The 16,371-nt window shown below is 36.8% G+C and overlaps 1 protein-coding gene across 1 annotated transcript in view; it reads right to left on the reverse strand.

The window, feature by feature from the left end:
- The window catches only part of LOC116852669, a 59,845-nt gene that overhangs the window by 4,301 nt on the left and 39,173 nt on the right, over positions 1–16,371 (reverse strand). Inside the window, exons 2-4 of the mRNA XM_032833237.1 lie at positions 14,393–16,077; positions 8,492–9,006; positions 2,903–3,018 (exon numbers count right to left, since the gene is read on the reverse strand). Of these exons, the coding sequence (XP_032689128.1) occupies positions 2,903–3,018; positions 8,492–9,006; positions 14,393–16,077 (2,316 nt within the window). The remainder of the gene's footprint in view (positions 1–2,902; positions 3,019–8,491; positions 9,007–14,392; positions 16,078–16,371) is intronic.

The raw sequence follows: 16,371 nt of genomic DNA on the forward strand, positions 1-16,371 counted from the left end.
TATTTTTTTAAATAATTTTTTTTATTTTCCTAAATGTTCGATATTTTAAATATCAATATTCAAAGTTACAATATTCATGCTTTATTTTATTAAGATTGGTGGATTTTATTTTGAGTTTACTTTCGAGCCTTTGTCTCATATAATAGTTTTATTTTAAATAATATATAAGCATATATATGAGTTATTATTTGTCAACCGATGAAGCCGGCTGCCCCAAATTAGTTTGAGTTAAAGTAAACAAGTAAGGGCTTAAAATTCGCATAAAAATATAAACTTTCGAGTGCCGTGTGCTATTTCTAAAAATTTAAAATGGCAAATTCAATATGGCGGTTAAACGCCCAATGAAAAATTTTTCATATATAATTATATAAAATTATATAAAATTATATATAATTATACATAATTATATATCATTATATATCAAATTTATGTTCATACATTCTACTTATATATGTAATTATACATAATTATGTATAATTATATATATAAATTCATATATAATTTTACATAATTATGCATAGATTTATATGTAATTATACATATTGTTATACATAATTGTGTATAATTATATATAATTTTATATGATTATATATAATTATACATAATTATGTATGGACAAATTTCATACATAATTTTACATAAAAAATTTTTCATCGGGCGGTGAGAGTAAAAATTTTAATTTATCTAATTTAAATGAAAATGTTTGTAAGGGAGTTTTGGGGATTAGTAAGTACGAATATGAAATCAAATTTGCAAAATCATTGTGTTTAAATAAATTGTTTAAACAATTAATTATTAAAACAAATTAATCTTTCAATTTCGACATCATATTCGTCCTCAGCGATCTCAAAAATCTCCTTAAAAATTTTTTTATTGAAATTAGGCTCCCTTACAAATTGTTTAAACAATTAATTGTTTAAACAAATTAGTTTTTCAATTCCGACTTTATATTCGTACTTAAAAAGTTTTTGGATACGTTATACAAATTTTTAAAACCATGAAACCCGTCTCTGCTCATTCGTTAAAACAAATAATTGTTTAAACAAATTATTCTTTCCTTTTATTTACACTGCAACTCGATGTTGTACGTAAATATAAATAATTTTTTAATATTGAAATTACATTTATTTATAAATAAATTACATTTATTTATAAATAAATGTAATTTTACTATTAAAAAATAAATCGTTGTTTTGTAGTACAAGATAGTGTAAACATTGTAAATAGCGAAGAGGAATTATTGTATATAGTGTAAAATATGTTCCTGGTGTAGATGCCATGTCCTGTAACAAAATAATATCTTCACGTGGTACAGAACGGGTAACTCTAAAATCACATTTCTGTATGTACATTGTCTGTTGTCACAATATGTACGTAAATAATTTAAAACAAGGAACTCTCTTTAAAGGAAATTACTCTACTAGGGCTTTAAAGGAAGCACAATATATCCTTTCATAACATCGTGTTGCAATATAAATTAAAGAAATAATTGGTTTAAACAATTATTTGAACTAGTGAGTAGAGACATGTTTCATGATTTTAGAAGTTTCTACGACGTATCCAAGGATTTTTTAGGTCACTGAGTACGAATATGAAGTCGGAATTGGAAAACTAATTTATTCAAACAATTAATTGTTTAAGCAATTTGTAAGAGGGTCTAATTTGAATAAAAATGTTTGTAAGGAGATTTTTGGGATTGCTGAGAACGAATATGAAGTCGAGATTGAAAGATTAATTTGTTTAAACAATTTGTTTAAACATAATGATTTTGCAAATTCGATTTCATATTTGTACTTAGCAATCCTCAAAACTCTCTTACAAACATTTTCATTTAAATTAGATAAATTAAAATTTTTACTCCCAGTTTAGCCGCCATATTAAATCCATCACTTTGCATTTTTAAAAATAGCGCACGGCATTTGAAAGCTTATATTTTTACTCGAATTTTTAGTCTTTACTTGTTCATTTTTACTCCAACCAATTTTGGGCAGCCGGCTTCATCTGTTGACAGATAATGATCCATATACAGGGTATTCCCAAAAGGTGGTACCAAATTTTAGGGGCATGTAGTACTCGTTAAAACAAACCAAAAACTCTTAATGAACAATATTCCGAAAACCTTTTATTTCTGAGTTATGAAGCATTTTGTTCTGTGAAAAATAGAGAATAACTAAAATTTACAATAAATGTTCAATGTGCTCTCCGTCCATTTCAACACACAATTCGGCAAATTCTCCTCATTGAAGATCGAACACGTTCAAAGATTCCGGGTTTATTTTGTATTTGTTGACAACAGTTTTCAAGATATTCATAAAATGAATATCCGTCATTTCAGAATTTGTGTAAAAATTAGCCATTTTTAACACAAAACTAGACACGGTTCAAAATCCAAAGTTGAATACAACAATCCCTGTGTAATTAGGTGGTCACATACGGGCGCCCGTGAATGAACTGACTAAGAGACTTGGAAACTGTTGTCAACAAATAAACCTGGACTCTTTGACCTTCAATGACGAAACATGCCGAAATGTGTATTGACATGAGCCGAAGGCACATTGAACATTTATTGTAGATTTAATTTATTTTCTATTTTTCACAGAACAAAATGCTTCATAACTCAGAAATAAAAGGTTTTCGGAGTAATATATGTAAAATTTTATATAATTTTATATAATTATAATTATAAATTTATATAGTTATATATGTAAAATTTTATACAATTATTTATATATTTTTTGTGATTATTTAGTTTTTCTCATTTTATTTGTACTTATTTTTATAGATGTATCCCCCTTCTCACAGTTATAGGAAGAAATGAAAACTTTTGCGATTGGTTAGAGTAGAACGATTTTGTAAAAAACCCATTGTTAGTTTTAAATTATTAATGATATTTATTTCATACCCCACTCAAAAGTCTTGGGTTTTCGTGGAATTTCTGTTCAGCTTTTTCGGGTCCTCCCAGTTGTACCAATAATGTCCTGAAAGCCTTATCCGTAGGGATGAATAAAGTGTATGGACCTATTGGTAACATTACAAAAAGATTTAAAGACAACCAGATAATTTTGTTCGTAATTTTTATAGAATAATCAGTTATACTATTGGATCACGAAATATTCTATCTTCAATATACACGTATTTCTACGATATTTTCACGCATGAAAATTACTTTACTCGATTACTCGTGAAAAAATATAAATATATATAAGTTTATAAAATTAGAAAATATAAACTATATAATAAAACAAAAACTGATAAAAGGAGTTTTACTGTTTCAAAGTGCAAAATGAATTAAATTTTTGTATGATGTAATGAAAAACTACCATAAAAGATCAAGCAATTCTTACGCACTGAGTTACAGTTTTGTTTAAATAATCCTGATATCTTAAAAAATGTTTGAAACGTTACTTTATAGAATTATAAGCTAAATAGCGCACGCATAGTGGTTACATGTGTTTGTTCTAGTCAATCAAAATTTTATTTTGATCTTGCAAATGTCGATTAATTTTATTTTCAATTTTAACAGTTTTTTTTTTTATCACTGAGAAGGTTTAAGAGGACAATTGAAATATTTGCTTGACTCTTGAAGAGTGCTATTTGATATTTGATGTTTGATTCATCTATAGTTGATCGAATGTCTGCAACTAATGTTTTACATTGGCTTTTATTGGGTAGTTTGATCGTTTTTTGTTTGCGTATCTGAGAGACTTGACAATTTTAGTTATTTTCCGTTCGAATTTGTGCAAAACACACTTAAATCAATTTCCACCCTCAAATGCCACATAGTTATATTAATTTCGCTTTACAAAACACTGAATGCGAAGAAACGTACAATCCTCGCTGTATCTCGTTAAGTCGGCGGAAACAGCATAATTTTTTTGCGATTGATATTTGTGTCAATAGTTACGTTTCACTTGTCAGACATTCTCTCCCATACTTGTCAATCTACGGTGCATTAATTATGCGCACAAAAGTCCTGTAATCGTCTTGCATCGTCGCCGTCGAAGGAAAAGCACGTCATCGCGAAGAACGCAGTTCGGAGTTACACAACTGCTTCGATACAGATTAATAATTGCAATCGCGTGCTCGATAGAGACGCCAGAGTTGCCACTTGCGAAAATCGCCATTACGGGAAAGTAATAGTCGCTTGTTTTTGTTTTTAACGAGCGTGCGAATGCGGCCAATAAAGTTGCGCTGGCGCGTGAAACGCTGGAGCGTCAATCGTATTTTTTTTTGCGTGGTTATTTATCTTCCGCGAGGGATCGATGAGAAAATTTTGAAGGTGCTAATTAATCAAGTTGCTGGTAAATCTGCTACATGTTGTTTGTAAGTGAACGAGCGCGTAGAAGGATTGACATGTTTCGTACAAAGAGATTCAACTTGAATTCTTCGTGATATGTTGGAATGTAAGTTTTGCATTTGGAATTCAGTGAAACAAAGAGACATAGACATGAGTACGAACGCATGAGACGTTTAAATTATATCTGAGTTTTTTAGTTAAGTTATATAAATTACATTTTATTTGCAATCACGAATCTATTGAACGACTCACATCTCTAACTGTAAATGTTTAAACTAAATCTTTTAATTCTCATTTCTGGTAATCTGTTAAATTTTTTCTATTCCGAATTTACAAATGTTTTGAACAAGTTGACTATGCCTGTATTAATTTGTCCTTACTTGAAATTTGTCTCAAATAATATGCTCATATTTAGAGTTGGATAAGTTAATGATTTTTAACTAACAAGGGAACATAGGCAACCTGAAAATTCAGAAAATTCTGAAACATTGTGTGCAAGTAGAGTAATACATCCATAACATAAAACTATTTTTTGTTTCTGCTAAATTTCGATTTAAGGGGGTGAAACCATCCCTCGAAAAAATATAACATTTTTATTTTTAGCGAATATTTCCTAAAATACAAGGCATATGAAAAAATAATTTATATAAAAGTGATAGAATATTTTATACTCTTTGCAACGGTGTATTCAAATTTTGCAAAAATTTTTGAACCCCCCTTTCCCTACTCATTAGTTTCGAGAGGTGGTTTCACTCCTTTAAATCGAAATTTAACAGAAACAAAAAATAGTTTTATATTATGGATGTACTACTTTACTTGCACACAATGTTTCAGAATTTTCTCAATTTTCGGATTGCCTATGTTTCCTTGTAAATTAAGTTTAAAGTTTAAACAAAAACAATTCTGCAGGCATTATTTTTTATTGATGATGATTTTAATATTAGTGAATTACTTGTTATAAATTATATGAATTATTTTAACTTTATATAAAAATTAATAACATAAAGTTGCTGCATTTTAAAGTAATTGATTTAAGTTAAAACTTGACTCATTTGAAATTAAATAAATTTAGTTGAGAGTTATTATTTTAACTTTAACGTAACTTTTAATTAATTAACAAGATATTAATTAACTAGAAACTAATTTATTAGATATTACTCAATCTTGTTCATATTTTAGTCGTAGAGTTAAATGTGAGTTTCTTACTGAAATTGTAATTGCATATATAATGCCATGTATGTCAAGTGATTCAACTGAAAAACTCCAGTCTAATTTTAAATCCAAATCAGAGCATTTTACGTGAGACAAGCTCAAAATAACAACTATTAATTTATGAGCCTGATTTTAAAAAAATTAAATCATGATATACATAACATATTTTGTACTTGTGATCGCGATTCAACTTAAAAAATTCATATTTGACTCTAAGCTAAAAAATTTGAGCATTTTAATGAGACAAATTTTCAAATAATGATTATTAATATGATGTGCAAATATGATGCATTTCTTACACAAAGCAGTATCACAGCGACGAATCAGGAATGTTGTCGCACCGATCATTAACAGCGAGTAATTAAATCGCGTGCTTTTCTTTTAGAGATCTCATATAACGAGAAAACCGCGTCTTTGTTTTCGTAAGGTGGATGACGACGACTGTGGCGAAATGGGCAACGAGTCGTGAGAACATTTTTCCAACGAATGTTGCATGACTCCGGGGCGAGAGATACGAATGGCGGATTGTGTAAAGCGACGTGGCTTACCTCGCGCCAACGGAATCGTTTGTACCATCATTTGAGTCTGAAAATTTTTGCCGTAAGGCGTTATTGCGCCTTTGCAATATTGTCGGACGCGGCGATCGCGATGTTGCGGAAAACGCGATTTGCAAAATTACACCTTGTCACCTACCTCTCACTAATCTTATATATTTATAATATGAGTTTAGTAATGAAATCTATTCTCTAAGTTTATTATATAAAATGACATCTATTATCAATATTAATATATTGAACTTATTAATGTTAGTATGAATTATTTCGTTAAATCGATGCGGAAAATGCAATTTGGAAAATTATATTCAAATATCTCACGCTATTTCTTAATTTCTTAATGTTAATTAAATAGTGAAATCTGTTATCCAAATATATTATTAAAATACTAAATACTACTCTGAGAGAGAGAAATTATTCGATAAAAAACTAATAAACGGATATTTCTGATCAAAGTACCGATGAATTTTTGTATCCAGTCAGGAAACACCCGATGAAAAATATCGGTTCATAATTGTTGATCTGATGAAATGCTATCATGATCGGAAATATCCGATTAAATCGGATATCCTGATTGGATATAAAAATTGATCGGAAGTTGATTGGAAATATCCGTTTATTAATTTATTACCAGATAATTTCTCTCAGTATATCTATTATCTATTAACAAATAAAACTTACTAGTATTAGCATGAATTATCTCGTTACAAGAGTGCGGGAAACACAACTTGTAAAATTATACCTCATTTTATGCTACATCTTATTATGCTAATCTTAATCTTTTAATATTAATTGTAATAAAATCTATTATCCAAATCTGTTGTATAAAATATTTAACGATATTCGCTATTTGTTATCATTTACATTGATCGGGCAGGAAAACATTTTTCACGTAAAAAAGTCGAGGTTATTTTCATTTTTCTAAATGGAATCTCATATCTTTATTCGTGGTATTAATCAGTATTATTTATTAATAAATAAACTTACTAGTATTAGCATGAATTGTCTCGTTACAAAAGTGCAGGAAATACAATTTGTAAAATTACATTTCATTATGCTACATCTTATTAATCTTAATCTTTTAATATTAATTGAATAATGAAATCTCTCTTTATTATCCAAATCTGTTGTATAGAATATTTAATGATATCCACTATTTTTTATCAATTGGGTCAAATTCAATAGTAACTTTAATAATGTTACTTTAAGTAACATTTAATAGTAAAAAACAGACAAAAAGTATAATATTTAGAACATATAATATTTAGAACATAATGAGTAATGTTAAGAAATGTTCGAAATGTAATCTATTTTCTGCAACACAAAACCTTTTGTAATGGAGTTTTATATGTCGTATCAACTAAGATATTTCGATTTATGTTTTTGCATATTTATGTTATGCGTCGTTGAAATTCTCTATTATTAATTCATTGTGCTCTATTCTACTGTGAAAAAGCAATAAAGGTAACATTATGAGTTACTATTGAATTTGCTTTGAATTTCTTTTTATATCGCTATAGATAAAAAAAGATATACGAAAAAAAAACAGTTATGTTTGGCTCACACATAAGTCTGGTTGTGCCAACCAGATTCAATATTGAAATTGACTGGCACAACTAAAGCTATGTGTCAGTTAATCATAGTATTTTTTTCATGTACAGTTTGATTTAAAAAAGTGAAAGTAACCTTGATCTTTTTACAAAAGGAGAAACGTTTTCGAAATTTCTATTGACATATTTTATTACAGTTTAAAAACTGATTAATTGCAACTAGAACTTTTCCTGTCCGACCATTGTAACTGATAAAAATTATCGTTACTAGTGAGCTTTGTGTATATTATCTTTATTATCTATATATGTATATTAATATATTAGTATAATTTTAATCCTATTAATATTAGTACGAATTTTGTTATATTGATATATTATTCTTGCCCTTAATTAACTATCACTTTTCATTTAGAGAAAATTATAATTTATTTCGACGTCAATTATACTTTTTTGTAATTTTAACCATAAAAATAATTAGAAGAACCATCTTTCTAATAATATTTACTAAAACAATAGTTTTTCTAACTATTCTTGTGGCTAAAATTACAAGAAAATATCGTTGACGCTGAAAGCAACTATAATTTTTTCTCAGTATTGAATGTAATGTTGCAATGTTTTTATTTTGCAGTAAGTCGCTACTATTTTTATCTCACAAACTATTCTTCATATTATCGTCCCAAATTATTTTTAGATACTCTTCGCATCTCGTGATAGAATTGCATATGTTTGCTATCGAGTCGGTTACAGATCGGTTATCATTCATGTGTAAAACTCTTCTCTTAAACAATTGACTTATCAATAAACCATATCTTAAATTTCTACGAAAGTGATTAGCGAGTCTCGAGGAAGTTTTTTGAGCGAATTCGCAGTCAACTCACCGGTTTCGTTCAACACATTGTCCAATCCCGACTGCCTCAGGTACTTGGCCATAGCGAAGAGACCTTCTCTCCTCAGTAACGCGGTCAAACTCTCCGTTGGTGTTTGGGTCTTGATGACCTCTGTCGGAGCCAACGTGGTGCTCTGATAAACGACGTTTGCGTTCTGCAAATTGGACGTTACAGTGCCGGAAGATGTTCTCGTCGACGAGACTACTGTCGGGCTCGCGGCGAAGTGGATGTAGGAGTTGGTTGTCTGTTGCGAGAATGTCGCCGGTGGTGTCGGTGTCGTCACAATTTCTTTGACCGGCGCCATCGTTGGGATGAATTGGCTCCTGGTGGACGAGTACTTGGTGGTGACCCGCGGTATGTGGTCCGACAAGCTCGTTTTCGGGCTAGTGTTCAAAGAGTTGAACACATGGCCGGCGACGCTGGACGCGGAGGTCACGTATTTGTCGGTGGTAGGTACCGAGTTTGGCGACACCGTGACGTAAGGGAAGTAGTCAGTCGTCGACTTGCTGTAAGTTCAAATTCCACACTTAGTGCGTCTATCACTCGTTTGTTCGTTACGATAAACAATTAATCCGGTCGTGATTGTTTAATCTCCATTTCACGCAAGATGTTATAATCGTTTCTTTATTCCGTGTCAAATTTTAGTGCTTGCTACTGTGTTGATACCATTGATTAATCTACAGAGTTAACAAACATCATCAATTATCAGACAGAGTTAACAAACATCGATAAGAGCTGCTATAAAATGTAAGTTAACTTCAAGAAAGAGTTATTAAAAACAATTTACATCCCAGACAGCGCAATGTTCAAAATCGGGGTCCTAATCAACGTCTTTAAGATGTTTTTAGGATGCTTTTAGGACATCTTACGTTTCGATTTTGGACATTGTGTGTTATGTTATCTCTCTCTCTTTCTTTGTAATAGTTTTTATACATTCTTCTATATAAATAAATACCAGTGTCTGCTGATAATTTTTTGTTTAGCCTACACAGAAAAAAATTTGATTGGATTAACTAAATGTCTGATGAAGTATCAGCGAACTAGAGAATTCCAATTGAAATTACCAGCATTTTGTTCAGATTAAGAGATTCCGGTTAACAAAACAAAATTTCTAATAAAATCTTCACCGGAATTTTGATACGTTTATATTTCACCAGACATTTGGTTAATTTCATCAAATTTTTTTTCGTGTTTTGTATTTGTATTTGCTTTGTTTATTTTTTATTTTATTCATTTATCAATGTTTATCATATCTTATATATACTTGTCTATTTTCATGCAATTTATTTCATACGTAAAAAGAAGCTTTCTTTTAAATAAGTAAACATACAAATATATAAGTAGAATAAATAAGTATTGGATGTACAACTTAGGTCCGTTTTCAAAAGATGGCTCTAGGTGCTATAAATGGTTGACGGCGACAGCTGATTTTTGCTGTATCGTGAAGTGTCAACATCTGTCAACCAAATATTGTTTACAAGCCTTTGAGTTTTGCACAACAAGTTTAATTTTTACTGCGTTGAAAATGTCGAGTTTCGTTCCAAATAAGCACCATTTGCAGGAAGTTTTGATTTTCTGTTTCAATTGGAAGAAAAGTGCAGCTGAAGCGCATCGAATGCTTGTGGAAGTTTATGGTGAATCTGCACCGTCGGATAAATCTTGCAAAGAATGGTTTTGACGATTTCAAAGTGGTGATTTTAGTGTTGAAGACAAAGAGCGTTCGGGTCAACCGAAAAAGTTTGAAGATGAAGAATTAGAAACATTACTCGATCAAGATTCGTGTCAAACGCAAAAAGAGCTCGCAAGAACATTGGAAGTTACTCAACAAGCTATTTCGAAACGACTCAAAGCCGCGGGATACATCCAAAAGCAAGGAAATTGGGTCCCATACGAATTGAAACCGAGAGATATCGAACGACGATTTTGCATGTCCGAAATGTTGCTTGAACGGTACAAAAAGAAGTCTTTTCTGCATCGAATCATTACCGGGGACGAAAAATGGATTCACTACGACAACCCGAAACGCAAAAAATCGTATGTAAAGCCCGGCCAACCGGGAACATCAACGCCGAAGCCGAATATCCATGATGCCAAGGTAATGCTCTGTATTTGGTGGGATCAGAAGGGTGTGATCCACTATGAGCTGCTAAAACCTGGTCAAACCATCACGGGAGACTTCTACAGGCGACAATTGATCCGTTTAAAGCGAGCTATAGCCGAAAAACGTCCAGAATATGCGACCAGACACGAGTCCATAATCTTTCACCATGACAACGCTCGGCCTCATGTTGCTGTTCCGGTTAAAAACTATTTGGAAAATAGCGGATGGGAAGTTCTGGCTCACCCGCCTTATAGCCCAGACCTTGCCCCTTCCGACTACCATTTGTTTCGATCGATGCAGAACGCTTTGACTGGAATACACTTTACTTCAGAACAGGGTATCAAAAATTGGCTCGATTCATTCTTGGCTTCAAAAGATGAACGCTTCTTCCGCGACGGAATCCATAAATTGCCAGAAAGATGGGAAAAAGTAGTGGCTAGCGATGGACAATACTTTCAATAATGTATTAATTCATTTTATCATTTAAATAAATGCGTTTTTCAAGCAAAAAAACGAACCGAATTAAGCTGTATACCCAATAGATAAACACAAATGAAAAATTAAAATTTTATAAAATTAATAATGCGCGTGCGCACATTGATCTCAGTTATCATAACAAAAAAGTACAAACATGTGTATGATATACAAAAAATATAGAAATATACAAGGTATCCAATACCTTTTTTGACACAATTCGTAGGAAAGTAGAACGGATTAAACGGAACAGAAAAGTCAAATACTATTTTGCGAAATTCGCAATAGTTTTCGAGTAATTAAATATTTTGTCTGAGCAAATTACCGTTCGGGTCTGCGCGCGACCGTGTTTCATGCGAATTACGGCTCGCTGCCCTCTGCCCATAGCTACGCTGTGTTTCGTAACTATAGTAACTATGGCTACGAGATACAACGTACCTATGAGCGGAGGGAGGCAACGAGCCGCGATTCGCGTGTATCACGGTCACGCGCAGGCCCGAGCGCTAATTTGCTCAGACAAAATAATTAATTACTCGAAAACTATTGCGAATTTCGCAAAATAATATTTGACTTTACTGTTCCGTTTAATCCGTTCTACTTTCCTACGATTTGTGTCAAGAAAGGTTTCGGACACCCTGTATATAGAAATAATAGAAATATAGTCTGGAAGAAATTAAAATTACAAGAAATTAAAATTACAAAAAATTATAACAAAGTATATTAAAAGAACTCGAGTTCGTGAGAAATGTTAGCGGTTGAACACAAAAAGAGTGGAACACTCGTCGATTAGTTCTATTCAGGAATTATAAAATCTAAGAAAAGACGTACACATACACACAATCAAGAAATCTAGAACCTTACGAAATCTTAGCCTTACTTTTGATCTGAGCTTTCTGATATTTATAGTATATTCCGAAGCATTAGTACATGCTTGGTACAGATGGAAACTGAAGCTCTACTTAGCACCTCTAAATAAGAAAACACGCAAAATGTCACTTGTAGATTCTAAAGAGGACAAGTTTGACACAGTTAATAGATGAAGTGGAATAAGAAAAGACTGATATAGGCTTCAGGGTATTAAAGTAGACATTAAATGGAATGTTGAGATCGAAAATAGGATTATACAAAAGTCAGGAAAAACTAAGGTTTGTATAAACTTTATTAAACGAAATTTTAGCCCGATTTTCAATCTGAACTTTCTAATCTGTATGTTTTAAAGGGTCAGTGTATGCTTAATACACATAAAGTCTTACTTAACACCTTTAAGTGGAAAGTGAAGTTCTACTTAGCGTCTCTAAATGGCACAAAATGCAACTTGTAGGTTTTAAAAAGTATCTTTCGGCCAAGCTAGGTTAAATAGAATTAAAAGAGATTGATATAGGCTTCAAAATGAATGCCCCCCGTATAAAGGGAGCAGCATTGGCCCTTGGCCGGCTGCTGCCGAATAACGGGGGGCCAAGGGATGTGTCCCGCCGACTCTATGTCGGAGTGGTCAGATCGATGGCCCTGTATGGGGCCCCGGTCTGGGCTCGCGACCTCCGGGCGTCTCCCCATAACAGAAGAGCTCTTCTGCAAATGGGGAGACACATTGCCCAGAGGGTGGCGCGAGCTTACAAGACCACTTCGGCGGAGTCGGCGCATCTCCTCGCGGGGGTGCCCCCGTTTGATCTCCTGGCGGAGATGTACGACGAGACATATCGTCGTACACGCGACATCCGCCAGGGGGTCCGTGTCGGGGCATCACGCGTGAGAGACAGGGCGGTCAAGATGATGAAGCACCAGGCCTGGCGGTCTCTTCTGATCAAGTGGCAACGCCACTTGGCGGAGTCGGAAAACGAGACCGTCAGGGCTATCCGGCCAGTCTTCGATGGCTGGCTGGATAGTTGCAGGGGTCTCACCTTCTGGGTGACGCAGGTACTCACCGGACATGGATGTTTCGGTGAGTACCTGCACAAGATAGGGCGTGAAGACGCGGCACGGTGCCGCGCCTGCAACTCCGCCCCGGACACGGCGGCTCATACCCTGCGGGACTGTCCCGCATGGGCGGGCCAACGCCGTGTGCTGAGGGCGGAAATAGGGGGAGATCTCTCACTGCCGGCGATAGTCCGCGCTATCGTCGGCAGTGAGGAGAGGTGGCAAGCCCTCTCCTCCTTTTGTTCGGACGTCATGTCCGAAAAGGAGGAGAGGGAGCGAGAAAGGGAGAAGAGGGGGACCCCACGCATGGCCCTAAAAGGCAGAGGAGGAGAGGGAGAGCGAGGGGTCCCGGGGCACCGCCCCCCGACTCGTCGTCGTCAGACCCGTCTTCGGATGTGGTTGGCGGCGGCGACCCCGGGGGCGGGGCCAATCGAGGGGCAGTTGCGCGAACTGCCCCTCCGACGACAAGGGCGCGGGCTCGCGCGGCCCTTACACCTCCGCCGGCGGGCGGGGGTCGGGGGGGCTTGGTTGACCCCGGATGACGGGGCGGGGGGAGAGGGACGACTGAGAACTCAGCCACCTCCCTGCTCTCCCCCCCCCGTACATCGGCCAGGAGGTCCGAGGGGGTTACCCTCCCTCGGAAGAAGGATGGGTGACGGACGTAGTCCGCCACAAAAAGGCGGTTGGCGGAGGGGAGGGGAACCTTGGCTCCCCTCTCCCCGCAAGAGACGAGGAGTAAGAGGGGGGGGAGGTATAATCCCCCCTCCTCTCGAGGAGATTCGGGAGTGGGACATAGTCCCACTCACCGGAGGAAGCCCCCTGCGGGGGGACAAAGGTCCAAGGACCTAAGTCCACGCCCTGCAGGGGCACGGGGGGGCGAAGTGTCCGGCGGGGGCCGGCCTTCGCTCCGACCCCCAAGAGTAGGGCGGTGTGTCCGGGAGGGTGGTTCCCTCAACACACCGCGGAGGGGGGGGGATGACATCTATGTCACCCTCCCTCGAGATGTAGGGCGTCGTGACTATACGACGCCCAGGGCCCGGTGCGCCCCCCCACATGCTTACGCAGTCAGGGGGGGCGCACCCGCGGGAGTGCAAATGCGCACCCATGAAAGGGCCCGGGTAGGTAACCCATGGGGTTTTAGTAGGTAGTACGGCAAATATGCCGTGAGTCCTACATAACCCTGGCTCCCCCCCCCTGGGACTAGGGTATGCGTAAATGCATTTCCCCATGTAAAAAAAAAAAAAAAAAAAAAGGCTTCAAAATGAAAGTAACGAAATAAAAGTTAAATGGAATATTAAAGTCGAAAGTCGCATGACAATTTTGCTTCGGGCATAATCATGCGAGCAAAAACTACTTTATTTAAAAAAAAATTCGATTCGTTCTCGCGCTACTATGACACTCACCCTTCGTTATATCTGGTCGAAGTGGATCTAACGGTGGTCGGTCTAAAGATCGTGGCAGGCGTGCTGGCGGAGTGATGCGACGTCTTGGCTGTACCTTGGGTGGACACGAGATTCGGGTCGATGCTGGATTCGAAGTGTTGCTCAAGGCTGGAAGGAGTGGTCGGGTTAAACGAGCTGGGCGGCAGCTTCAGTTCACCCTTCTTGATCCTCTCGACGATGGACTCGACGTCGACGCCGCTTTCTTTGTCGGCGTTCCCTTTCACACCCTGCACCTTATAACTGCCGTCCGATTGTTCCTCCAACACGACAAAGGTCACTTTCTTCGACGGCAGATTCTGGATCGGAGCTTTGCCGATCTCTTCCAATTTGCCGTCGCTCTTCTGTCGAATAATCTCGAAGTCGGCGCCCGGCGGCAACACACCACCTTTAGTCAGTTCCTCAAAGATGGCCTTTGGTGGTTTTATGGTAGTCGTCGAAGACGGTGAGACCGAAGCTGGAACGATGGAGGGCAGACCGTTCGGCGCATGAATTACCTGGAGCTTTTTACCGTTCGGCAAGATCAGGTCTCTGGTGGTCACATTCCTGACGTCGTCGTCACCGGACTGTGCCAACGCGAGCTTCAGCTGCTTCAGCAACAATTCTCTCTCGCTGGACTGTGGAGAACCCCTACTCCTGGAACCGTTGTGTTTCGTAGTGCTGGGCCTGTCGGTTTGATAGATCACCTTGACCTGTGGCTTCGACTTGTCTTGCTGCACTAGATGACTCTCTTGCTCTTGAATCAAACTGAGTAGATTGTCCGGTACGCTCGACGTTTCCTGATGAACCTTGGAGACGACTGTTCTGGGTGGTGGAGGCGGTAGGGGGGTGGTGGTTGTCGTTGTGGTTGTTGTTGTGCTCGTTGTATATTTCTTCTGATGGTTAGCAATTGCCTTAAGAAAAAGCTCCGCCTCAGACGGCGTGATCTGCCGCGCCGTCGGCGACGACAGCAGCAACGGCGACGAGGTGGTGCTCACAACGGGAGTCGATGTCGCAATCGATGATGACAGCAATGGTGGCTGCGGTGACGGCGTGGTAGAGGTGAGTCTTTGAAGTTGTTGGAGTCGCAACAGCTCTTGTTGCCTTCGTAACTCTTGCTGCTCATACAGCAACTGTTGCCGTTGCTTCTGCAACAGCTCTAGCTCGCGTTGCTTCTCGAGATACTCCTGTAGCTGCAACGTCTGTTGATCGCTGAACAGTGGCTGTGACAGATCCTGATGAAGATTCTGAAACCCGTTCTGGTATTGGTTGTTATATTGTTGCGGTTGTTGTTGCTGCTGTTGTTGATATTGTTGTCGTTGATATTGCTGCGCATTATCGCTCACGAAGTCCGTCGTGCCGAGTTGCTGGGCGATTTTCTGTTGTTGCTGTTGCAGGAGCTGTTGCACCTGTTGCTGTTGCTGCAGAAGTTGCTGTAACTGTTGCTGCTTCGCTCGATCAACCTTGTACTTGGCTAAGGAGGGGTATGGCGTGCTAGACTGCTGATACTTAGGTGTTACTTGGTCGTATGACTGGAAGGATCCTATCCGCGAGTTCTTTGAGTCTTGAATGGGACGCCGATATCGATGCTGGTGTTGCTGCACGTCGCTCAGTATCTGGGCTTGCTGGGAAGCCGAGAGACGAGGTCGCGGATCGTTCACGAAGTGACTCTATAAGATTATAAATTTATACAAACATAGCATCAAATCTTGAAGAATATATGAATATAAATTATATAAATAAATAAAATAAATAAAAAAAATAAATAAAAATAAATTTTAATTTTTTAAAACACTGATAAGCAATAACCAATAATAAAACAAAGAAAAAACGTGAATAATATAATAATAATACATGATATAAATATAAATAAGAACAAGTAGAAAATAATAGAAATCTGTGAAATAAAATAAAATAATTATTATAAAAAATTTTATGTAATTATACGTATTATTTATATAATT

Source organism: Odontomachus brunneus, unplaced genomic scaffold, assembly GCF_010583005.1.
Source record: "Odontomachus brunneus isolate Ranch 3 - 2012 unplaced genomic scaffold, Obru_v1 Obru_scaffold_246, whole genome shotgun sequence".
Classification (NCBI taxonomy): domain Eukaryota; kingdom Metazoa; phylum Arthropoda; class Insecta; order Hymenoptera; family Formicidae; genus Odontomachus; species Odontomachus brunneus.